The sequence below is a fragment of the Eschrichtius robustus genome, chromosome 2 (assembly GCF_028021215.1).
Source record: "Eschrichtius robustus isolate mEscRob2 chromosome 2, mEscRob2.pri, whole genome shotgun sequence".
NCBI classification, from domain to species: domain Eukaryota; kingdom Metazoa; phylum Chordata; class Mammalia; order Artiodactyla; family Eschrichtiidae; genus Eschrichtius; species Eschrichtius robustus.
This window is the reverse complement of record NC_090825.1, coordinates 52,855,347-52,881,383: the sequence shown is the minus strand read 5'-3', so window position 1 is coordinate 52,881,383 and position 26,037 is coordinate 52,855,347. Positions and strand designations below refer to the sequence as shown.

Sequence of the window (26,037 nt, the reverse complement as noted above, 5' to 3'; positions counted from 1 at the left end):
GTGTTAGACTAAATCTTTAGGATCTCCTACTTAAAAAGCAAATATTCTGCATTTATAGAAATGAAAGCAAAGAAAAATGTCCTAACAAGCATTAAAAGAACATCAGTAAAACTCAAGTGTGAACATTTGCCCTAATTTTAATGAAGTGCAGCAATTTTTTAATGAATTTTTTCCCCTTGGCCTGAAGTCAGCTTCACCCTATACCTCAGCAGTGTGCCACAGTGGGTCACATGTTCTAGACTCTGCTGATCATGGTACAGAAGCATTTCTGCTCCCAGAAATTTTATCTCCAAAAAGTCAAAATCCATAATTCTCCAAAAAAATGAAGAACTCAACTTGTTTTCCAGGTCATTTATTAACTGGCAGACAAGACTGTCATATGTAGAGAAAACTTTACTGTTAAAAAACAATAAAGTTTCTTTAAAATATTTATATTTAGAGGAAAAATTAATCTAAAATGAAAAATAGAAATCTAACCTTTAGTGATTTAAAATTAAGTTCAACAACATGAAAATTTATATGGGAAATTATTTTTTTTAAAAACATGCTTTAAGTTCTTTTAATTTGGCTATCTTTCAAGCCAATAAAAGTTATTTGTAGATTTTCTGGATTTTAATTTTTTAAGTAATTAAATTTTAACAACGCAATTTAAAAATGGGTGAAAGGAAAAAAATGGGTGAAAAATTTAAATAAGCACTTCACAAAAGGAGAAATATGAATGTCCAATGAGCACATGAAAAGATGTTTGACATCATTTAGTCATCAAGAAAATACAAAATTAAAACCAGAAAGTGATACGACTACTAACCCATTTAAATGGCTAGAATTTAAAAAAACTGGCAATACCACAGATGGGCAAGGATGCAGAGCAATTAGTTCACTCACCTGTTGCTGGTGGGAATGTAAAATGGTACCATTTTGGAAACAGTTTGGCGGTTTCTTATGAGGTTCAACATACACTACTGATACACCTAACAACATAGATGCATCTTAAAAACATACTGAGAGAAAGGAGCCAGACACAAAAAAGCATGCAATGTATGATTCCATTAGTATAAAATTCTTAAGAGAAATCTAATCTATAGTGACGAAAAGCAGCTCTGGGGTTGCCTGGGCCCAAAGAAGGGGCAAGGGAGCATGTTATATCTTGACTTTGGTGGTAATTACACTGGTGTGTAAATTCGCTAAAACCCATCCACAGGTACACTTAGAATGGATACATTTTATTTTATGTAAATTATACTTCAGTAAAGTTTACTAATATAATTCTCAATTTAATGGCTCTCTGAATTGGATTAGGTTATACCAAATGGTCTGTGGAGGGGCAGGCACATTCTAAGGGGCTGATTTTCACACAGGAACTCCACTGTCATTAGGGACACGCTACAGTTGTCCCCACCTATCCACAGGGATTGGTTTCAGGACTCTCACAGATGTTCAAGTCCCTTATATAAAATGGCACCGTATTTGTTTATCAACTATGCATATACTCCTGGATACTTTAAGTCATCTTTAGATTACTCATAATACGTAATACAACGTAAATGCTGTGTAGATAGTTGCCAGAAGATGGCAAATTCAAGTTTTGCTTTAGGGAACTTTCTGGATTTTTTTTTTTTTTTTAAATATTTTCCATCTGTAGTTGGTTGAATCTGTGGATGTGGAACCCGTGGATACAGAGGGCCAACTGTACTGTATAAATGTAACCCCCTCTCTTAAACAAGTCACCCATGCGACTCACCAGTCAGCGCACCCCCCAGGCTTCCCCGCCGCAGCTGTCTTCCATCCTCACTCAGCTGTCTTTTAAACTTCAGCGACTTTCCAGGGCCAGAAGCCACGTCTGGGTTGCTGCATTTCCGAAATGGCATAGGCGGAGGGGATAGTATGTGGTCAAGCTGCGGAGAGAAGGACAGCGGCATCACTTCCTGGGGATGGTCTCAACCAGAATGAAAGACACCGCACCCCTCCCCACCAGGCATACTTTCTTCCCTCTTTTCCTTCTCTAAATCCCTCTCTCCTAACACTGTTTTGAATTTGGCTGGTTTAGAGACTTCAGGGTTCCACTGTTGAGTCTTCCATCTGAAAGAGTATCTGGCTTGCTGCAAAACCTCCATTGCAGTGTTTTTCAAGCGAATTAGTGGGTCATGGCATATTAGTGGGTCATGAAATCAAGTTTAGTAGATGGTGACCAGCAGAACAGAAATTATCAGAATCCAATGAAGGAAGGAAAAGAATCGTTTCATGAAATGGTTAAGTTATACACGTATGGGTGTGTATCCAGAGTCATTATGTAAAATATATCTTTCTGTGGGCCATGATCCTCCTAAAAAAATGAAGAATATCGCTCTATAGATTCTACAGAGAATCCATAGATCACTTTAGTTGTTCACAAAAGAAAATTCACAAGCTTTTGGTGCTCACAAATATACGTAGGGAAGGGAACTTTCTAAGCACCACAGCCCTTAATGGAAATCAATACGTCCTGATATCACTTCATAGCTTTTTAAAAGAAATCCTGTCACAAGAGTCACAGAAACCAAAGTCACTTCAAAAGACAGCTTTCTACAAAAGAATCCCCTGTGTCACAACACTTATTTCAAGATCTGTCCTGCTTTCAGAAGAAAACCTCTCATACCTGAATAGGGCCCTATGTTTTAAAATGTTCTCCTTCAAGTAAGTATATATGCATGTATATGTGTCTAGATAGTTATTAAAGACAAAAATATTAATGTGCACATGCATATACCCAGATAGTTATTAAGAACAAAAATGAAGTACAAAAAATATTCATGGATATTCCAACTGCCACAGAAAAGAGCCAACTTCATAGAAATTTAAAAACAAACAAGAGTTGGCTAACACTGCTCAAAGCCAGGCATTTTTAGGGATGCTTCACTGAGATTTGTTTTGTTTTCCTGGGTAGGAAGAAGGTCATCTGCTTATACCTGTCAGAATTTTTTCAGATTAAGACTCTCATGGGTGTATTTACAGGAAAAAGAAATTCAGGGATAAAGTCATCTATGTGTCTGTCTATGCCATGCAGCGTATTTAAAACCATGGCACAAAAAGAAATTTGACCTTGCCTATGAGTAACTCCTCTCAAGCCCGTTGAAATGAAATAGACTACACTCACTCAGCTGTTACATGATGTCAACTCTCCCCCAAGCTCAGCTGTATTCATTAGTAACAGAACAGCTGGATTTCAAGCACTTGTCAATCAGTACCATCTGAAATTCATTGCCAGTCAGTATTTTACTGTATTTCATTGCCACTTAGTAGTTTAGTGAGAGGTCCTCAAGAAACTAGCGGTGCATCCACTCCAGGATCTGCCCTGATCAGCAGGGAAAAGGAATTGCAGATTGTACTTTTGGAAGTATTTGTTAGGGCTGCTGTTCATTACATCAGTGTCCTACTTAGAACGGCCTCCAAGAGCGAATTTCTGTCTAGTGTTAGACACTTTGCCCTTAAACCTTACAGACAATGAAATGTAGCAAGGGCACCTTGGACAGTAACACATCAGCTACTAGAAAATGCAGAACTCAGTCAGGGGTCCAAATGCAGGTCAGTCCATTATACAATGCAGAGGTTAATTTTGCCTCCTCCTTAGCTCTATTTTATGCCCTTACCCCAGTTTTTTTTTTCTTTTTTCTGCCCATATTTTGGGGAAATCTTAAGGAAATTTGAAACAACAGAAAAGTTGTAAGATTAGTACAATAAAAACCATATTCCCTTGACCAGTGGTGAATTGTTAACTTCCGCCCATGGCTTTTGCTCCTCTCCCTCTCTCTCTCTCCCCCTTTCTCTTTGCCCTACCACCCCTATAGTGAGAGTTAGTTGCAGACATTGTGGATTTTTACCCCTCAATACTTCGGCCTGCCTCTTCAGATAACAAGGACACTGTCTTAAATTCTCCTGCCCTGTATTAAATGTATTCTTCTAAGATGTCTCAAATCTTTTGTTATCAAGGGAAGTATAAATACTAGGCAAAAAATAAAATATCATGTAGACTTAATATTAAAAATTTGCTTTTACAGTGAAAGAAAAACATGCAGCCACAAGGTGGCAATGTGTCATAGACATTCAACAAAATGCTCCATAATCGCGCTATTACTCGCATAAATGCACCAAGGACCCCTCAGAATAACCAAGTGAGTTAGGGTTCATTTCAGTTAGTCATTTTCTCTTAATTACTAGTGGCAGCTGCATTAAATGCAAATATTTATTGTTTAAGGTTCATCAACTTCTGCTACTTATTTTTCACCTGAAGTTAAATTTTTCAGCTTGTGGAATTATAATTAATTTCTCTGGGGAAGTTTGTTATATTGCCAATTAACAGAGGGTGAAAAAAATAAGCAGAGGAAAGAAGATAATTCCTAAGGAGGAATTATGTGATTTCCTTACATATTTCCAACAAAGCCATAAAAGACATGAAACAAGTGTAGAAGAAAGAGAAGGAAATCAAGGAGAAAGTGTAGGCAAATAAAAAAGAAAATCCATTTCGTCACATATAGAGTCATAAGCTATTAGTCCATAAGCCAGAGTTTTTTAATCAGAATCACAACCCCTAGAGAGGAGTATTATTTTAAATCTGGCAAAATCGAGGCAGTGAACTGTGAGGGCTGCAAATGTTCCCAACACAATATAAGCAGAAAAACCCATAAGCATTGTGCCATGTTCCAGGATCCCATTTTCTTCCTCACATCAAAATCACACTCCCAACAGCGCTCTCTCTAAATATATCATTTTTCCAAATTTGCTGTGTTGTCAGTCGCTCTACTTTTCTTTCTACAGTTAGTCAGAGCTTCTCAAAATGGTCCACTACAGCCTTGCAATTTATTTTTTATTTTTTGTCCTGATTCAAACACTCATGATCCCTTTAAAAACATTTCATCAGACCCTGGAGCTTAAGGCAGACAGTCAACATATCACTTTGGACACTGCCCTCTGAATGATTTCAGTTTAATGTTTTCCAACCTTTCCAAACTTCCAAAGTCTCCACACTACAAGGAATTCAACTAAAGACAGAGGTTGTCTTTACAACTTTCACTCACGTTCAACGGCATCTAAGCCTGCATTTGTCATACTTGCTCTGAACACTTCTAATTTCCCTCACCAAGCAGTCAGTGGACTCCTGGAGAGCCAGACCCTACTCCCTTGTCACATACTCACCTAGCACGCCTCTAGCCACAAAGTATCCTGGACTGAAACACGTTCTCTGTACTTCATTCGCTGATGGCAAGTATTGATTCGTGGTAGACTAGCTTTCCTCAAAACTACCTACCTTTAGTTTTCTTAACCGCTTTTAGCTCCAATAGCCACAAAACAGTTTGAAAAGGTGCATTTGCATATTACTGAATTTGGAAGTCCGACAGACAGGGACCAACCTTACCTCTTACAGGTAAGCAACCTCTCTTGCTAGCAGTTTTTTTTTTTTAATTGAAGTATAGTTGATTTACAATGTTTCAGGTATAAAAAAGTGATTCAGTTAAACACAGACGCACACACACATACATATACACACACACGTATATGTATATATACACACACTCTTTATCAGATTCTGTCCCATTATGTTATTACAAGATATTGAATATAGTTCCCTGTGCTATACAGTATGTCCTTGTTGTTTACCTATTTTATATATAGTAGTATGTATTTGTTAATCCCAAATTCCTAATTTATCCCTCCTACCTCCTTTCCCCTTTGGTATCCGTAAGTCTGTTTTCTATGTCAGTGAGTCTGTTTCTGTTTTGTGAGTAACTTCATTTGTATCATTTTTTAGATTCCATATATAAGTGATATCATATGATATTTGCCTTTATCTGACTTACTGACTTACTTCACTTAGTATGATAATCTCTAGGTCCAACCATGTTGCAGCAAATGGCATTATTTCATTCTTTTTTATGGCTGAGTAACACTATTCCATTGTATATATACCACATAATCTTTATCTATTCATCCGTCGATGGACAGTTAGGTTACTTCCATGTCTTGGCAATTGTTAATAGTGCTGCTATGGACATTGGGGTGCATGTATCTTTTCAAATTAGAGTTTTTGTCTTTTCCATATACATGCCCAGGAATGGGATTGCTGGATCATGATAACTCTATTTCTGTTTTTTTAAGGCACCTCCATACTGTTCTCCATAGTGGCTGCACTGACTTACATTCCCACCAACAGTGTAGGAGGGTTCCCTTTCCTCCACACCCCCTACATACAGCATTTATTATTTATAGACATTTTGATGATGGCCATTCTGACTGGTGTGAGGTGGTGCCTCATTGTAGCTTTGATTTGCATTTCAGTAATAATTTTGCTAGCAGTTTATCACAGGAAACACGTAAGCGTCCTAGAGAACAAACGGCGTACACAACTACTGTAAGTCTGATCCAGACTTGGGGAAAAGTTTCCAAAATTACCAGTCCTACAGAAATGCTAATCACCAGAAATCTATATCTATCTTCTATATTGAGCATCTCCAACCATTGTTTGCTGTTTTACAGCTATCAGGATGAGTGAAACAGAAAAGTCCACCACAATTACACTGTGGCTTCTGCCATCAGTGAATATGAATTAAAGCCAAATCATTTACAAGACTGGGTCTTATATTGTTTAGTGTCTCTGCCATCACCACCACAACCACTACCACTGTCTCCAAACATGGACCATGTGTTTCTTCTATGGCTATATCCCACAGTTTCATCCATCTCTTTCTAAAAAGGCATATTATAACTTTCGATGAACACTGAACTTGCAGCCTTCTTAACTGACAGTTTTCTCCAGCCTCACCTCCAGACACTTTCCTGCCCAAGCACACAAGTTCTCTCATTTACATGTTCACATAACCATTTTGTTATTTGGAAACTAAAGAGATTTTTCCAACTTCAGTAAATGGCAACTCCTTTTGTCTAGCTTCTCAAGTCACAAACCTTACACTTATTCTAAACTTCTCTTTCTTATTCTATAGCTGATCAGCAAATCCCCTAACTCAACCTCTAAAATATACCCAGAACCCAATCACTTCACACTTTTACTGCTACCACTCCGGTCTCTGCCTTCCGGATCTCTCTTGAAATAGCCTCCCAATAGATCTCTTTGGTTCCATCCTACTCTCAGCACAGCAGCCAGTGACCCTTCTAAAACATAAGCCAGATGCTCCAGATCCTCTGCTTGGAGTCCTCCCATGACTTCCCCTTCACCCAGAACAAAATCCGAAGTCTTGTCAATGCCCTACAAGGTCCTACCACCTCTACCCCCATCTCTCTGAACCCAGCTCCTACTACTCCACTCACTCCACTTCCGGCTGTGGCCGGACCTCAAAAGCCCCAGGCATCTCCCCACCCAGGACCTTTACACTGATTACTTCCTCTACCTGGGATACACTCCAGATATTAGCTACCATCCTCCCCCCCCCACCCCGTCCTAAAGGTCTCTATTAAAAGGTTACTCTTTTGCGGGGGGCTTTCTCTAATGGCCCTATGTAAAAGTGTTACTGAACACAAGTTTGTGTGCCCCATGTACAGTGAAGTCAAATAAACTGAAACACTGGCGTTTGGAGCAGAGAAAGGTTTATTGCTCGGCCAAGCAAGGAAAATGGGTGGCTCATGCTCAAAAAACCCAAACTCCCTGAAGGGTTTCACCAAAGCATTTTTAAAGGCAAGGTGAGGGAAGGGTATCCCAGGGTTTGTCATCAGCCCATGCACAATTCTCTGATTGGTTGATGGTAATCAATCCTTAGGTGCCAGAAGGTCTGGGGGCTACGAGCTCATGATCATCAAGCGGTTCATTTCTCCCATTTGGTGGTGGTTTTAGCATCTGAAAATCTCAGGAAATATACATCAGATACTATCATCTAGGTACTTCAGAGAGGAGCTGAAGCAGAGGATATGGGGGAGAATTCTGTCCTGGGAAGGTCCCATAGGGTCCTGCTTGGTTACAAAGGGTAGGCCCATCACTTTTTTCCCTTTTCAATTTTTCACCTTAGCATCTATCACTACAAACATGTTACACCTTTTATATTTGTTTATTGTCCTTCTTCTCCCACTAGAATGTAAGTTACATGAAATTACATACTACTCTGTTTTGTCCACCATTTGTCCACTGCTCTACTTAAAAGGCACCTTATAAATATTTGTTGAGAGAACAAATTGCAAATCTCTGGTATTTAGATTAAACAAAAAATTTAAAAAAAACATATGCAATAAAGGATTTTGATTACTGGAAAAAAACAGGATCAACTTATAATATTAAATGTTACTCAAGGTAAAAATGCTAAAGGGAGTCTAGCATTTTGACAAAGTTGAACACTTCATATATGAAAAAGACCCTTAGCTTAGAGCAAATGGCATCTTTTCAAAGAATCTTTTCTATATACAAACTAATATGCTAATTTTCGAACACTGCTACCTCTGAAGGTGATTCCTAAATAGTGAATTATTCGACCTTTTAAATCTATCCTAACTAGCATAATCACTGTGTCTATCAGCTCCTCCTTTCAGTAATTCCTTATTCATTCCCAAGATGTGGCACCAGCATTTTAAAGACCCATCCAGAATGCATGTGCCCTAAGGCCAAAGTTCATTAGTTCACAGGGATCACCGCATACATAATAGGGTCTGACAGTAAAGTCTTTTTTATGCTAAAAAAGAGAGAGAAAGAGATTGACTAGTAACAAAGGGTTATGAAGACACTGTTCACTTATTCTGTTTCTTGATTTTAAATATTCTAAGAAACCGAAGATATGAAAATAAATGAATAATTGTAACACTGCATAGACTATGCTTGTAATCTTAATTAATTGCTCTATTGCCTCCATCCAGAAAGGAATCAAATTGGCAACCTGAAATGAGTTTACTGCAAAATTGGATTTTATTTACATTTAAACCAAGTCCTATAAACAACATTTTGAAATTTGATAGGGTTCTATAGTTAAGACAGTCATTATTGTTTTCATACTAATTCCTCAGTGGCCAGGAATGCCAACACTTCCTATCCTAATTAGGACATTTAACTCTTTCTATGCCTGTTCCCTCATCTGCAAAATGTCAATAAGAATACTACCTATCTCTTGAGGTGGCTGTGAAGTTTAAAAGAATTCATATATGCGCTTAAAACAATACATAGAATGCAGTATGTGTGCAATAAATATTAGCTGTGGTGGCTATTAACATCCCCATGTAGAAGTTACTGCATTCGGAAACATCTCTGTGTGTGTACTTCATCATAAATGGTTTGCAAGGAAATTAAACTGATTATAGTTTTACTGAGTTGTCTTTATTTTTCTTTATGGCTCAAATGAGAACTTGGTTTGAATGAACTGCTTTAAAATTATTTCAGGCCAAAACAAGAAATAACTAAAAAATAAAAATAAATAAATAAATAAAATTATTTCAGGCTGTAATTCTTGTGCTGTGCTCTAGAGCACAAACTCCTGGGTCTTGATCATGGGGTTCTCAGCATGCATGAGGTGAGGAGCTTCCTCCAAATTTGAATTCTCAGGCACAGAATCCCATTGTCATGCTACTTAACTCCTCTCTGAAGTACGGACCTCAGAGGTGGTGAGGACGCAGAGGGAGGATGGATGAAAAGGGCTTGACACAGGGCTTGGCACATACAAGCACTAAGTAATGATGTTGATGGTAACTCTCATCACAGCTCAAGTCTCCCCTTGCCTTAGCCTGTTGACTCGTAAAGCATATGGCTCTTTATTTGCCTGGCCCTTCCCAGTGGTACGTCTCCAGCATTCTTATCTCTACGGTGGCTCAAAGAATAGAGAGAAGAGAAAATATTTAACATTCTCACCACTACCTGAAGGATGGACAACCTCCCTTCCCCCAGCATCTTAAAATCTTACTATAGATTGAGTCAGACACTGAGAGAGCTACAATCTTGGACCACATTTTACTGGGGCCCATTTAACTGAATTTGCTGACATTCATATTGGACTATGCCACCCAGAATGCATGTTTCCATTTAATGATATTGTAAGAAGCAGCCCTCTGTAAGTCCTGCCACTCTGTTCTATAAACATAAGGGCCTATATTGAACAGTACCATCCTTGCCAAGACTCATCTCTATACAAATATTAAGCAGCTGGGAACCAGGTATTCCTCTGGGCACAACAGTGGACAGAACAGACAAAAATCCTTGTCCACTAGGAGCTTCATTCCAGCTGGAGAGACAGAACCCTGGAGAAAATGCTGTCAGTTCTCTGCACTAGAAACAGCTCTGCTTCTGCTGGGTTATGGTCTTATTTTATCCTGGGAAGCCCATGAACCATATAACTAATCATGTTCCTCTAATTCAGCCACTTGAAATCATAGGACAAAGCTTGAAGTCCATCACCAGCAAGTGTGGCCTGTCCAGTCTCCATCAAGACTTCATGGATCTGGCTGTAACCTGCAGTAACCTCACTGGATTTCACGTTACCCTCTGCTAGACTGAATGTTTGTGTCCCCACCACAAATTTATATGTTGACCCTTAACCCCCTGAAATGATGGTATTTGGAGGTAAGACCTCTGGGAGGTGATTAGGTCATGAGGGCAGAGCCGTCATGAATGGGAAATCCCACAGAGCTCCCGTGCCCCTTCCACCACGTGAGAACATAGCTAGAAAAAAATCTGGCTATGAACCAGGAAACAGGCTCTCACCAGACACTGTATCTGCCAATGGCTTGATCTTGGACTTCCCAGCCTCCAGAACTATGAGAGATAAACTGTGCTTATAAGGCACCCAGTCTACAGTATTTTGTTATAGTGGTCTCAAGTAGTGGTAATCTTGTTGCCTGGGGGACGTTTGGCAATATCTGGAACCATTTTTGGTTTGTCCAACATAAAGGGGGCAGGGCATGTGCTGGGATCTACTGGCTAGAGACCAAGGGTGCTACTAAACATTCTGCAAAGCCCAGGACAGCCCCCAGCAACAAAGAATTATCCAGCATACAACATCCATAATGTCACTGTTAAGAAACTCTGCTCTATACTTGCTTTTCTTTTGTCTATCTGCACCTATTTTTAAGTTATTCATCTTGCTGAGTTATGTGTTACTGTAGGTCATCTTAAAACCTTTTGAGAACAAGAAGTGGGGGGCAAACGGAGAGCATAGATAGAATCTAAGCAAGGATTGTTCATGTCAACAAGATTTGTTAAGCAAACCATTTCCTGAGCCACATTAATTTACCCAACCTATTTAGCTGTTTATTGCATTTCACTGTCTCAATGAACATCTATGTTTTAAAAACTACATCAATAGAACATATTTAAACTGAAAGATGCACTAGATACCAATATCATTTTCCATCTTCAGTTTTGTAATTAATTCTTTGAATCACAAACTTCAATTAGCAATACAAAAAGTGTTTCAGAAACATCCTAACATACATTAGATCAAACTACAATGGCATTCACCTAAACAGAGCTGCACCACTAGTTTCATCTCTTAAGAGAACTGATTTTCTTTCTTCCTTCCTGAGAGAAATATGTAAATTAGCACTTTGATACCACAATCTCGCTTTTGTCTGTCAACTCAGCTTCAAGAAAGTTAATTCCTTTGCTTATGAACATCCCCCCCGCCAACACACACACCGCCAGCTGTATCATCGTAGTCCCAACGACAAAGCGCCACACAGCAGGCGTTTAATTGTGATGTGTACATTAAGCATTAAATTCAATTGTCTGCAGATGAAAAAAACAGAGCTAATATTATATTACAGTATTTCGAAACATAGCACTTCTTAATTTAGAAACAATGACACTGGGGAAGCACAGGGAATACACTGATTTGACTTTGCATACATATCACCTATTTTCCTGTCACTTTAATATTCTAGATGTGTCTCTGACCTTTAGTTAGGGATCTGATCTATGCCTGAAGTTGTTTACTTATCTGAAGACATTAAATTCCCCCGGCACCATCATGTCCCCATCAGCAACATAACTAAAGTTTCTGACCGCGGTTAACAAAGCAAGCAGAGAATATACTCCTGCACTTAAAGGCAGAGGGGAAAATCTCCACAATGCCCCAAAACTTGACATTCTGTGCCAGCTTCCCCCTCTGGTGGGGAGAGTAGACCCCCAGGCAGGTAGTGGTAGCATTCCCATTTTACCAACAGGCAAACACATTGGGAAAGATTAACCCCTCCAAAGTTATCAGCTCCACAGGAGGTACAAAAGGAATCAAGCTCAAGATTCCTAACTCCAAAGCCCATGGTCCTTCCGCTGTTCCAAACCGTGAGAGGGGCTCACAGCAGCAAAGCACATGAAGCCCCGGAAAGTTGATTTTAATTCCTTCTTTCATCCCCGGTCCTAGAAGGCTCCCCAGAGAAGACTGGGTCTTACACTCTGGTGTCAACCAATCTGAATGATCTAGTTCAATCCTAATTGGCAGTCTACAGAAGCGGTTTCTAGGACTTCTTAGCTGAAATCCTCAGGTCAGAATTACAGAATCACAAAATAGAATCACCTGTAGTCTAATTTCCTGCTTTTCAGAAGACAGAGGCCCAGCCAAGTCAACCGCCCAGGTTTGCAAAGATAACCGCCTAGGTTTCTGGTGCGTGACTCCTGACCAGAACCCGGATTTCCAGACCTACAATCTGTGACCTTGCTTCCCTTTCCTACTCCTGCAGTCCTGCTGGTACCCACCACTCTATTATAATTGACTTGTGTGATTTTCTATGGGCTTTGTTCATACATGCTTTATCAACCAAGAGCTGTTTTAACAACTAGACATTGTGCTAAGGGCTGAAGATAAAAAACAGAATGCACACAGAGCAGAGTTGTGGTCCAGCACCTCATTAATTTCCGGTCCTTACTGTATTGGCTAAGCCATGCGGTGTTACTTAATGCCTGAAACGCAGAAAGGAGTTAACTGTCATTTACTCACATAGATTATGGTCTTCTCGGGGACCCTGAAGCCAGTGCCTGAAGGAACACAGAGCGGTGTGTAAACACTTGGTAATTTTCCTTCTAGCTTGGGCTTTTCAAGCTTTTCTTTCATGGGGTACAGAAAAAAAATTATTTTCTAAACAAGTTGGTCTAAGAAGGACGTATGAGGAGAATCCTCTCTTTGTTGAGAAGCTGCTGTGCTAAGCAGCGTAGAGGGGAAATACCTGAGTCCACAGGGTCTGAGGCTGAGGGAGAACTATTTTGTGTTACGGCAGGAGGAAGGATTTGCTGTTGCTCCAGAGACGGAAAGAGAAGGAACATGAAAAATGTGAAATAAGCACCGAAAGACAAGTGTTTTTTTCAACTAAATGAAAACCAACCAAGGAGAATAATTGGCAGCTAAACCTTCTCTGAGAGGAGGTGTAGGAGGAAGAGCAGAGTTTCTCCCACCATCGGTGCCACACAGCCTGACCCTAAACATCCGTCCTTCTTCAGGCACCAACCGCCCCACCATGGCGGGTGGTCTAAGAGCAGTGCGGGAATCACATCCCATTTCCTGAGGGGACCAGAAAACAGGAGAGAGGGGGAGGCAGGGCTGTGAGGCAAGCGTACAGCTGGGACAGCACTCAGCCACTTACAGGGGGCGAATGCTAACTTCATCTATAAAATAAGAAAAATTACTTCCTCCTCACGGGATTCTTGAGGATTAAGTTAGCTGATCAGTATCAAGTTCCTAGGAAGAGAAAACGCTCAAATGTTTCTTCTCTTCCCCCTTCCATTTCCTCTCTTCCCCCGCTTCATTTTGCCAGAACCATAAAAGAAAAATAATCAAGCACTAGAACTTCTGATCAGTAACATCTATTGACCCTAAAAATAAACTTTACACCACAAGTGTCTGGGAAAAACTTCAAAATATGCTCTTCTTGTAAAATAATGTGCAAGCTCTTTAACTGGACAAACGTATAAGTTAATATTCATTTCATGATTTTACATTAAGAGGAAGAAAGGTTTGTTTGAAGAAGTCTGCCATGGGTAGCGGTAGCAAACCGAACCCTGACCCAAGAGACAAAATAAACTCTCTTCAGAAAAACATTCCTAAGAAGCATGAGTCACACGCTCTCAGCAGCTCAGGGGCCTCCTCACCTGGTTAAAATGAAACATTTTAGAAGGACAGGAAAAACAGTCACTGAGAAATTGGCAAATAGTAAGAGAACTCAAAGGAGGGCTCTGGGGATGGGGGGTGGTGCAGGCCCATGCAAACTATTTTTATCAGCTTCATTTCTTCTTCAAGAGGGAAAACATAACCAGAGAGTGTGCAGAGAATGGAGAAGAAAGAGAAAGAAAGGACTGAGGGAGAAAGGAGAGGGCGATGGGAAGAGGAGAAAGTGATCCAACAAGACCTGTTCACAGACGCTAACGCCCTGTCAGCTCCCATGCTCCGTGTCACCTCACGCTTCCATCCTGGATGTGTCCCGCTCCCACCACAGAGCCCAACAATCTTCTCTCTTAGCAAAAATAACCCATAATAAATAATTATATAACATTAAATGTATTAAATACTCATAAATGAATATAGTCCACAATTCTAAATAAAGAAATCCCAAGACCTTCAGTCAGTAGCTCCCTGGCTCAGCACCAAATCGCACTTACTCCTGGATCTCTATCTGACCAGGGTCCGCCCAGCTGTCTACCCCGTATCCCTGGGCTGAGTCTCTGCTGCTCAGTTACTACTCTCCCTGGCCTGGGCCCCCAGAACTCAAGGTCTGGGGGCTGCCTTGTGCCCAGGGTCTGGCACTGACTGACTCTTGCCTCTGAAACGCAGCCTGCTGGGGACCAGATCCCAACACAGTGCCTGACCTCAATGCCTCCTGCCTGTCGGCCCAGTGAACGGCCGCACGTCTGCCCCACCTCTGCTGGGAGCCACAGCCAGGCTTTAGGGCTTGCTTTAGAACTTTAGGTCATGGTGCTAACAGCCCAGCTCTCCTTTGTCTGGTCACACCGTCCCAGGGCTGAATCCCAAGTCATCATCCACCACATGGACTCCCAGCCCCCAAGAGTAGGCCAGGTCTAACCTACCAGGCCCCCAGGGGAACATGAACTAGAGAAACATAGGAAGGAGAAAATGACTCAGAAAGACATGTAAGAGGAGGAAGGGAGAGGGTGGGAAATGTAATGAGGGAGACAGAAGAAAAAGGAGAAAGAAGGAGCAATGAACAGCTTGATAGACTCTCAGAAAGGAATCCGTCTTAACTTCATAGTCTACTATTCACTTGGGTCATGAGTGCATGAGTAACTTGATCACTTTGATCTTCTGATTACTGATTATACTGTCCTTGAAAAGTCTGATTGGCTGACCAATCATTACTGGGAACTCACATATTTTTATCTATTCTCTACAAAAGGGTATGGCTCCAAACAGGAGCCCTCTGTTCAGACCCCCCAACCCCACACTTGCTGGGAAGAAAACTCTTCTCCAGGTTCCAGGAGTGAAGTACAAATCAAGACGTTCCCAACAACCACCCGAAATCAGGCAAGGACAAGATCTTGCCTTTGGATACAGGTTCATAGCTCTGCTAAAAGAAGTATTCAACAGAAGCCACAGTGTAGTAAAAACAGACAGAAGATAATTCACAGTCAAGGATCCCTTGAGTTCTCAAATCAGCCCCCGAGGATTGGGTAGAGTTGCATAAATAAGACCAACACAGCAACAAGAAGAGTTGAAGAGGACTGAGAGTTCTATCATCTTTTTTTAATCATGTCTATAAACAAGAATTCTAAAACTACTATTAAAAATATACTTACTTTAGGGCTTCCCTGGTGGTGCAGTGGTTAAGAATCCACCTGCCAATGCAGGGGACACGGGTTCGAGCCCTGGTCCAGGAAGATACCACATGCTGCGGAGCAACTAAGCCCATGAGCCACGACTACTGAGCCCGCGTGCCACAGCTACTGAAGCCGTTCGCCTAGGGCCCGTGCTCCGCAACAAGAGAAGCCACCGCAATGAGAAGCCCACGCACCACAACAAAGAGTGGCCCCCGCTCGCCGCAACTAGAGAAAGCCCGTGTGCAGCAACGAAGACCCAACGCAGCCAAAAATAAGTAAACAAAATTTTAAAAAATGAATAAAATCTATCTTTAAAGAAAATATATAATTACTTCACCCGATAAGAAAAAACAATTCTGTTTCCCTGCCACTAAAGAACAAAAACAAAATCAACCCAATAAACAAGAACACCAGTGAAACCCCTGACAAGGTAGAGAGCCAATCAGTCCCTACCCTCGGAAAGCATGAACACACTGACACCTGACCATTTCTGAAACAGACTTGGGCAGGTGGACCCAGAGAGCAATTCAGCAGTCAGCATCTGACCCAGCTCTGGCTCCCACGCCCCAGGTCTTTATTTTTCCACTCTTGCCTGAGACTTGCCTGTGGATCTAAAGGCTGGAATCAAGAGACGTGCTAAATTAGGGAAAGTTTCAAGTTTGAGCTTGAAATCAGCCAAGAACAGACCACTCCACTCTGCGCATATAGTCTTCCTTTCAATAAATCTAGGGTTCTCGTACATAAAACTTAAAGGTAGATAGATTACTTTTCTTCTCCTTATATGGGGATTTTAAACAATGAATTTCTCTGCCATTTAAATGTTTATTCAAAGATTAACAAACACCAGTTCACAAAATGTGAAAGCATAGCGCTCTTCTACAAGGCCATGCCCATTGGACTGGTCTGGCTGGTGAAGTACACCATCCCCATGCATTTGTATCATCACGGCTACCAGAAGCCAGACTGCCTCCCCATCAGGGCTATGGGTTTTCTTTGTCCTCCAGTTCCTGTAATGGTTATGGTCATCCCCTACTGCTGAGAGGCCCCATTGCCACCAAGCCCAAACCCACCACAGACACTAAATGTTCATTCCTGACGTTCACCACTCCTTGATGTTGCAGGGATCAGCCAACGGCAGCCCACACGACAAATAAAAATTTACTGGACCACAGCCATACCCATTCGTTTACATACCATCCACGCTCTGCCCACATCAGCAGGGCTGATCAGTTGTCCCAGAGACCATATGGCTCATGAAGCCCAAAATACTTACTATCTGGCCCCCTTGACTGAACAAGTTTGCCAGTGCCTGATTTCTCCAATAAATTCACTGAGCATCTACTATGTGCCAAGTGCTGTCTGGGCACCGTGGAGAGAGCAGCGAGCAAAGCCAAGCCCCTTTCTTCAGGTAGAATTAAGGGCTGTGAAGCAGCAAGATATACCACTCTATTATATGGGTGGTTAGAGATCACCTCTCTGACAGGCAGCCATTTGAGCAGAGACCTGGAGGGAAGGGTGCAGGGGGAAGAAGCTTCCAAGCCAAGGGAAGGGCAAGTGTGAGGGTGCAGAAGTGACAGTGAGTTCAGCATGTGAGAAACAGCAAGTAAGGCGGCTGGGCAACACCCACTTTCCCTGGTCTCAATCCACCAGCCCCTCTCTTCCTTGCTAGGCACAGCCCTCACTGCACACCAGGCACCATCCTAAGTGCTTTAGGCAGGTTATCTCATTTAATCTTTAAAAGCACCCTCTGACATGGTATTATCATCATCCCCATTTTACAGATAAGGAAACTGAGGTTTAGGGAGTTTAAGTGACTTGCCCCAGGTATCAAAGCTGGTGACCGATAAAGACTGAGCCCCATGGCTAGTTACCAGACCCATCCTCTTCCTCTATGCCATCTTTGTGCAGGCAGCACCAGCCCCGTCACCCAGCTACAGACCAACAGCTTTATGTTACTGTTGTACCTGGTGCAAGGTGTAGGCCACCTGGACTGGTGGAAGAGGCTTCCCTGAGCCTGCTTCCTTTCCCACTCTCTGTTTTTGGACCAGATGCTCCGTGAACTCCTCTCCTTCCTCCTTCCTCCTTCCCTAACGTTACATAAGCCTCCTAAGACTACTTCCAAAACAAACTCGCCAGGCTACGGAAGCCTCACTGATGCAAGGAAATGACTTGCAAAAGAAGAAAGGAGGAAGGGAACTAATATTTACAGAAGGCCTTCTGTGGGCCAGGCTCCGATATAAACACTGTGGACTTTATTTCTGGGAGATGATGCTTAGTGAGAAGATCGAAGTAGGAAAATACAACATCTTCCATTTAGATTTCTGCATTCCACAGTGCCGGAGCTGCTACAGGAGGCTCCAGCGCAGACATGCTGTGACTTTTGTACTTTTGTACTGTATGTACTACTGTACTGTGTGCCTCAAGATCACTCATCGTCCAGTGTCCTGAGACAAGATGTGCAGCAACTTCCTATTCTTTCCTACCTCAGCCCATGTTCTCCGATGCCCTCACTCTGCCTCCCTTCTCTCCTTTAAGGGCTTACATCAGCCTTTATGCTTTGCTCACAAGTGTTACAATGGTGTCCTGGGCACAACTGATTGGTTCTAAAGCAACCATCTACCCATACACACACTTACCTCTTCCTAGAGGTGCAGGAGCCCACAGGCAGTTAGGACCCTGGGTGATTTACCACCACGATTTCCGAAGCCTTCCCAAGACAGGTTATGTGGACCAACGCCCCAGTGTAGCCTTCAGTTTAGAATACGACTAAGAAACCTAAGAGTCATTCACAGCACAGTTCCAAAGTAACATGGAGGAGGAGAGCAAGGAACACACCTCAATAAATGCTACCCATAAGAAATGGAATGGAAAAGTGTTCGGAATGGTGAAAAATAACCTTCCCTGCTCAGTGGAAAAAAACTAGAAACACGCTTTGCCAATTCCTCTATTTTAGCATAATACACAGGAAAACACAATCTTCTTCTTGGTTAGTATGTCTGCTGCCCCCCCCCACCCCATGAATCCTAATCGCTTATCTGGGCTTCCCACAACTTAGCAAAAGGCCTGACAGAGTCAACACTTGGCATATGCATCACATGAATAAATGTCTACTTTGGACTTGGGGGCGTTATTATATGACAAATACCCTGAGGAGTTAAGAGATGCACCACTGAGAAGGAATGAAAAGAAGACTGAAATAAGGTTACAATGCCTCCATACGTGTAAAAGGAGAGGAGGAGTCACTATGCAAAAAAATTCCCTGAAGCTGGGTTAGGAATGGGCCCAGTTATTCCTTTCACCTGACTACTATTCCTTTCTGATTGAGGCAAACCAGTTTTACCCATCTCCTCTTTTTTCTCCCCAGAATTCCTGCCATGCTTGGGGCGGGGGAGAAAGGGCAAGGAAAATAAATAAGAATGACCTCTCCTCCAACAACTAGAGAAAGACGTGCCTAAACAGGTGGGTGTCCTCTGTCTGGGGAGGGAGTCAGTAACAGCAGGATTATCTGCAAGTGTCAAATTATTTTACTTTTTATGTTCCACAAATAATTACTAAAAAATGGGAAACTATGCACCATTTCTCTATTTCCCAAATGAACACGAATAAAGGAAAAAGCTGGAAAGTCAACTCTGAGAAATATTTTTGAAAACAGAGAAATGACTTTACACAAATCACACAAACATAATTAAGGGCATTTTTCTTACTTAACAAGTCACGCTTCATCACCGTAGCTAATTAAACCAAGAAAAAAGAAAATCTACAGGAAAATGACAATGAAGGTATCAATAACTCAAGACTTTAATAACTGCTCTAAAAGAGGGAAACAATCTACCTAAAATCTTTAAAGAATTCTTACATTTCAGAATCTTATACAGTCACAATATCTCAAAACAAAAATTTATTCATCAACAATGGACATAATCAAGTTGAAGTAAAAGGTCAGATAAGTTAGGTGAAATCTACCTGTAAGCAGCCTAAGAATATGGTAGGCTCACAGTGTCACAGGCCTGGCAGTAGCTATAAGTTCACCACAATCGAAAAAAACTAAGAAGGCAGACCTGTCACAGCATCTTCAAACTGAAGGAGAATGTCGTGACCATCTACTCTGGCCTCCCCAAAATACCTTTAGCATCCAGAACTGCCCCCTGCACCCGCCCAGCCACGGACACACACACACTCTTTACCCTCTCCCTGTTTTATTCTCCTCCACAGCACCTATCGACACTTCCTTGTTTGCTTATTGTTGCCCATTAGAACACAAGCTTCAGGAAGGCAGAGATTAGGATCTGTTTCTTTCCCTGGTGAAAGCCCAGAGGCTATAGAAGAGTGCCTGGCATGTAGGTACAGTGGCCATTAGTGCTGCATGGACCATCTTGAGCTCTCCACCTTCCCGGCACACAACAATATTGCACTTCCTGCCCCTTGGGGTTGGATAGAGCCACGTGACAAGATATGACCAGCGAGAGTAAGGAAAAGCAGTATGTGTCACGTGCAAGCTTAAGCGCTTAACTGGGGGTGTGAGACCCGCCAGAGCACTCGTCTAACTCTGCTTCAGCGACCACCTGCTCCAGACGAGGCTGCTCTGTCAGCCTGTCCCAGACAATACAAGTCGAGCCCCAGCAAACCCCTGATGGTTATAAAGCATGAGCAAGAAATAAACCTTTGTGCTATAAGCCACCAAGGCTTACCTGATAGGGTAGGTGCTCAATAAAAATGTGTGGGTGAATGTGTCAGCTTCCCTCACAGAGCTCACGTAGCATAATGAGCTCTGAGAGGACCTGTGTACTCACAATGCAGCCCATTCTAAGTTGGAACAAGTCACAGCTGCTTCCTGGTACTAAGTCCAAAACTGTTCCTAAAGAAAAGGATGTTGTGATGCTCATTTTATATGTCAATTTGGAGAACCCTAAATTAGGAGAACCCTAATTCAAATGCATATGGCAGGACAGGGTAAATGGCAGGAAAGGGTTGTTATCTACTCACTCCTTGCTTTCCATATCTGCATCAAGCTTTCCTGAAGGGTCCTTTGACTGAACAAGGTCAAGAGAGAGTGACTCAGAAGCTATGTTGTGAGAAGTGATCAGTATTGGTAAGAGAAAGGTTTGTCTTATAGATGTTTCACTCAGAAGCCTCTGAAGAAATTAAGCCTCCTCCTAGCAAAGCAGACCTCCAGGATGAAATAGCCCCTCCAGGATGGATCTTAGACTTGAGAGGAGCCTAGAAGTAGAAGCAGGTCTAAGGCATCAAAGTATAGGGATGAACACTAGGCCAAGAAGGGACTCTCAGCTGCTCAGATGTGGTAGCTTTATTATATGCCCAGGAAGGAATTCTTTGGTACTCCTCCCTCTAAGAGGTAGACCTTGATAACACTCCCTGCTTCAGTGTAGGCTATACTTAATGACTTGCTTCTAAGAATCATAACAGGGCAGAAATGATGGTGTGTAACTTCTAAAACTTGGCCATAAAAGGCATTGTGAGTTTCTCCTTGTTCTCTCCTTCTCCTCCCATCTCCCCCACTGGTCCATCAATCCGTTCCTCCCTTCCCATGTATCAAATACTTCGTCTGGGAGAAGCCAGCTGCCATGTCAAGAGGACATTCAAGCATTCCTATGGAGAAGCCCGTGTGGTAAGGAACTGAGGCTTCCTGACTACAGCCAGCACCAATGGGCCAGCAGGTTGAGGGAAACATCTTGGAAGTGGGTCTTCCTTTATTTTTATTCACTTAATTTTTTGGCAGCATTGGGTCTTAGTTGCAGCACATGGGGTCTTCAGTTGAGGCGTGCGGGATCTTTCATGTGGCACGGGCTCTTTGTTGTGGCGCACAGGCTTCTCTCTAGTTGCGGCATGCGGGTTTTCTCTCTCTAGTTGTGGTGCGCAGGCTCCAGAGCGTGTGGGCTCTGTAGTTTGTGGCATGTGGGCTCTCTCATTGAGGTGTGCAGGGTCAGTAGTTGTGGCACACAGGCTTAGTTGCCCCACGGCATGTGGGATCTTAGTTCCCCGACCAGGGATCGAACCTGTGTCGCCTGCATTGGAAGGTGGATTCTTTACAACTGGACCACCAGGGAAGTCCCAGAAGTGGGTCTTCCTGCCACAGTCTTCAGATGACTGTAGCCCTGGCTGCAATGAATGTGCCCAAGTCGGAATCACCCAGCTAAGCTGCTCCTGAATTACTAACTCAAAAAACTTTGGGGGTAATAACTCATCGGGTTTGGTTTTGTGCTGTTTTGTTTTTTAAGCAGCTAAGTTTGGGGGTTAAAAAAAAAATTAAGTACAATTGATTTACAATGCTGTGTTTCTGGTGTAAGGCAAAGTGATTCAGTTGTACATATATATACTTTTTCAGATGCTTTTCTATTAGAGATTATTATGAGATATTTAATATAGTTCCCTGTGCTATACAGTAGGATCTTGTTTTTTATCTATTTTATATATAGTAGTGTGTATCTATTAGTCCCAAGCTTCTAATTTATCCCTCCTCCCTTTTCCCATTGGGAGGAAAACAAACCATAAGTTTGTTTTCTATGTTGTGAGTCTGTTTCTGTTTTGTAAATAATTTCCTTTGTATCATTTTTTTTTAGATTCCACATACAAGTGATATCATATGATATTTGTCTTTGTCTAACTTCACTTAGTATGATAATCTCTAGGTCCATCCATGTTGCCACAAATGGCATTATTTCATTCTTTTTTATGGCTGAGTAATATTCCAACCACAACTTCTTTATCCATTCATCTGTCAATGGACACTTAGTTTGCTTCCATATCTTGGCTATCACAAATAGTGCTGCTGTGAACATTGGGGTACATGTATCTTTTCAAATTAGAGTTTTCTCCAGATATATGCCTAGGAGTGGGACTGCAGGATCATATGGCAACTTCTATTTTTAGTTTTTTGAGGAACCTCCATACTGTTTTTCCATGGTGGCTGAACAAATTTACATTCCCTTTTGTAAGGGAAGGTTCCTTTTTCTCCACACCTTCTCCAGCATTTGTTATATGTTGGCTTTTTAATGATGGCCATTCTGACCAGTGTGAGGTGGTATCTCATTGTAGTTTTGATTTGCATTTCTCTAATAATTAGCAATATTGAGCATCTTTTCATGTGCCTGTTGGCCATCTGTATGTCTTCTTTGGAGAAATGTCTATTTAGGTCTTCTGCCCATTTTTTGATATGGAGCTGTATGAGCTGTTTGTATATTTTGGAAATTAATCCCTTGTCTGTTGCATCGTTGGCAAATATTTTCTCCCATTCTGTAGGTTGTCTTTTTGTTTTGTTTATGGTTTCCTTTGCTGTGCCTAAGATTCTAAGTTTGATTAGGTCCCATTGGTTTATTTTTGCTTTTATTTCTTTTGCCTTGGGAGACTGACTTAAGAAAACATTGCTACGATTTACGTCAGACAATGTTTTGCCTATATCCTCTTCTAGGAGTTGTATGGTGTCATGTCTTATATTTAAGTCTTTAAGCCACTTTGAGTTTATTTTTGTGTATGGTGTGAGAGAATGTTCTAACTTCATTGATTAACATGCACTGTCCAGCTTTCCAAACACCACTTGCTGAAGAAACTGTCTTTTCTCCTTTATATATTCTTGCCTCCTTTGTTGAAAATTAATTTATCATAGGTGTGTGGGTTTCTTTCTGGGCTCTCTATTCTGTTCCATTGATCCATATGTCTGTTTTTGTGCCAGTACTGCACCGTTTTCATTACTGTAGCTTCATAGTATTGTCTGAAGTCTGGGAGGGTTATGCCTCCAGCTTTGTTCTTTTTCTTCAGGACTGCTTTGACAATTCTGAGTCTTTTGTGGTTCCACATAAATTTTAGGATTATTTGTTCTAGTTCTGTGAAAAATATCACAGGTAATTTGATAGGGACTGCATTAAATCTGTAGATTGATTTGGATAGTATGGCCATTTAAACAATATTAATTCTTCCAATCCAAGAGCATAGGAAATCTTTCCATTTCTTTGAATCATCTTCCATTTCTTTTATCAATGTTATACAGTTCTCAGCATATAAGTCTTTCACCTCCTTGGTCAGATTTATTCCTAAGTATTTTTTTTTTTAAGCAATTTTTAAAGGATTTTTTTTCACTTTCTCTTTCTGATATTTCATTGTTAGTGTAAAGAAATGCAACAGATTTCTGTATGTTAATCTTGTATTCTGCTGCCTTGCTGAATTCGTTTATCAGTTCTAATTGTTTTTGTATGGAGTCTTTAGGGTTTTCCATATACAGTACCATGCCATCTGCATATAATGATAATTTTACCTCTTTCCTTCCAATTTGGATACCTTTTATTTCTTTCTCTTGTATGATTGCTGTGGCTAGGTCTTTCAATACTATGTTGAATAGGCTGTACAGCAGAAATTAACATAATATTGTAAATCAACTATAGGTCAATTAAAAAAATACTATATTGAATAGAAGTGGTGAGAGTGGGCATCCTTGTCTTGTTCCAGATTTTAACAGGAAGGCTTTCAGCTTTTCACCATTGAGTATTATGTTGGCTGTGGGTTTGACATAAGTAGCTTTTATTATGCTGATATATGTTCCCTCTATACCCACTTTGGTAAGAGTTTTTTTTTTTTTTTTATCATTAATAGACGTTGAATTTATTCAAATGCCTTTTCTGAATCTATTGAGATGGTCGTGTGGTTTTGTTTTTTCTTTTGTTGATGTGGTGTATCACATTGATTGATTTGCATATGATGAACCATCCTTGTGACCCTGGGATGAATCCAGCTTGATCATGGTGTATGAGCCTTCTTATGCTTTGTTGGATTCAGTTTGCAGGGGATGATTTCTTACACAGCAAAAGATAAGTAATATATCAAGCGTCCTCTGGCTTGGATGTGTGCCTGTGTATGTATTTTGTATCAATGACATGTTCACAGTAACTTTATGGAATGGACTACACGTTGAGCCTGATAGCCCAGATATAACTGAGGGGATGAAAACATGTTCAACCAAGGATAGTACTCCCTGGGGTCCCTAAGCCTAGGTTTCTTCTTTGTCATATTTAAGCATAGAATAGTGCTTTCCTTCACTGCTATCAAGATCTTTTGAAAATATATATATCACACCATCTATCATCATGATGGGCCTTTCACTTCAGTATGACTCAGAAAACTATTGAAGAACACAGAGAAAAAAAAAGGAATGGACCACTGCTGATATTACCTTAATGTAAGACTATGAAACAACTACTCATATCTTTCTTTTTTCATATTCTAACTTTTTCCAAAAAAGACTTAAAGAATTTGGTAGAATAACTCCAGGACGAATCCCTTCCTTTGACACTAACCCATTGCCATTTTCAGTAGCTAAATAGTTGTTATTGCCTTCCTACCTCTCCTGAGAAACTGCATTTGATTCTCCAAGTCATTTACTATCTTATTAACCAGTAATTCAGTGAGTGATGCAGAGTAATAATATGGCTCAAATCATGGGTGTGTCAGCAGGCTGGGAAGTACACACAGACCAAGGCACACACACACTAAAGGACAGAAAGAAACAAAACACATGGTTACCAAAGTATTCTTCATCTCCTGGCATTTTGCATTTTCTGCCTCTGTCCTACTTGCAGGTGTCAGTGATAGCAGGGACATGCTCATTAAACAGTCTAAGGTTTAACTTCTGAAAAAAAAAGTTAACTGAGTCACTAACCCTCTCTGGATGAAGACAGGAAAGAAAGGGACAATGGTATGAGGGTAAGGAAGGTTAAAACAGGATGGTGCTAAGGTTTGCAGTGGAATCAGTCAGCTTCAACAGAAAGCAAGCAGTGGAAATGGGAAAATTAACTTCTCCAGATCCTCCAAATCCCAGAGCTATTTCCTCTAGGATTAAGTGTTCCACATCACCATATCAGGTAGAACAGTGGAAACCTTATACCAGAAGCATTGAAAAAATAAAAGTTATTATAGATTCATTTTACTTGGATAAAAAGAAAGGCAGTGCATCAACTTGAAAGAAATGATTTCCAATTACATCCCCCCAAAATTGATTGAATGTTTACTCTCTGTTAAGGCACTATAACAGGAATGGTAGGATAAAGTGGTAAGTCAGCATAGCCCCTGCAATCAGGAATCTCTTAATCGAATAAGTGACTCGTGACCTTTGAAGTTCTCAGATTCTATAAAGATAATAGCTCTTTTCCCCAAATAAACACAGAGGCAGAATAAATACAACATTTTGCTCAAATCCTCAAAGTCTATGGATCCTATAGTAAGTACTTCTTCATCTACTGGGAGGAAAAACAATTTAATAAATGTATTACATAACATATAACATTAGATATTAACCTAGCCTCTCTTCCAAGCAGCTGACAACA

The 26,037-nt window shown here is 41.1% G+C and overlaps 1 protein-coding gene across 1 annotated transcript in view; it reads right to left on the bottom strand.

Annotated features, from left to right (window-relative positions):
• The window catches only part of LOC137758844 (microtubule-associated serine/threonine-protein kinase 4-like), a 197,741-nt gene that overhangs the window by 29,920 nt on the left and 141,784 nt on the right, over positions 1–26,037 (bottom strand). Inside the window, exon 2 of the mRNA XM_068534825.1 lies at positions 1,742–1,895. Within this exon, the coding sequence (XP_068390926.1) occupies positions 1,742–1,895 (154 nt within the window). The remainder of the gene's footprint in view (positions 1–1,741; positions 1,896–26,037) is intronic.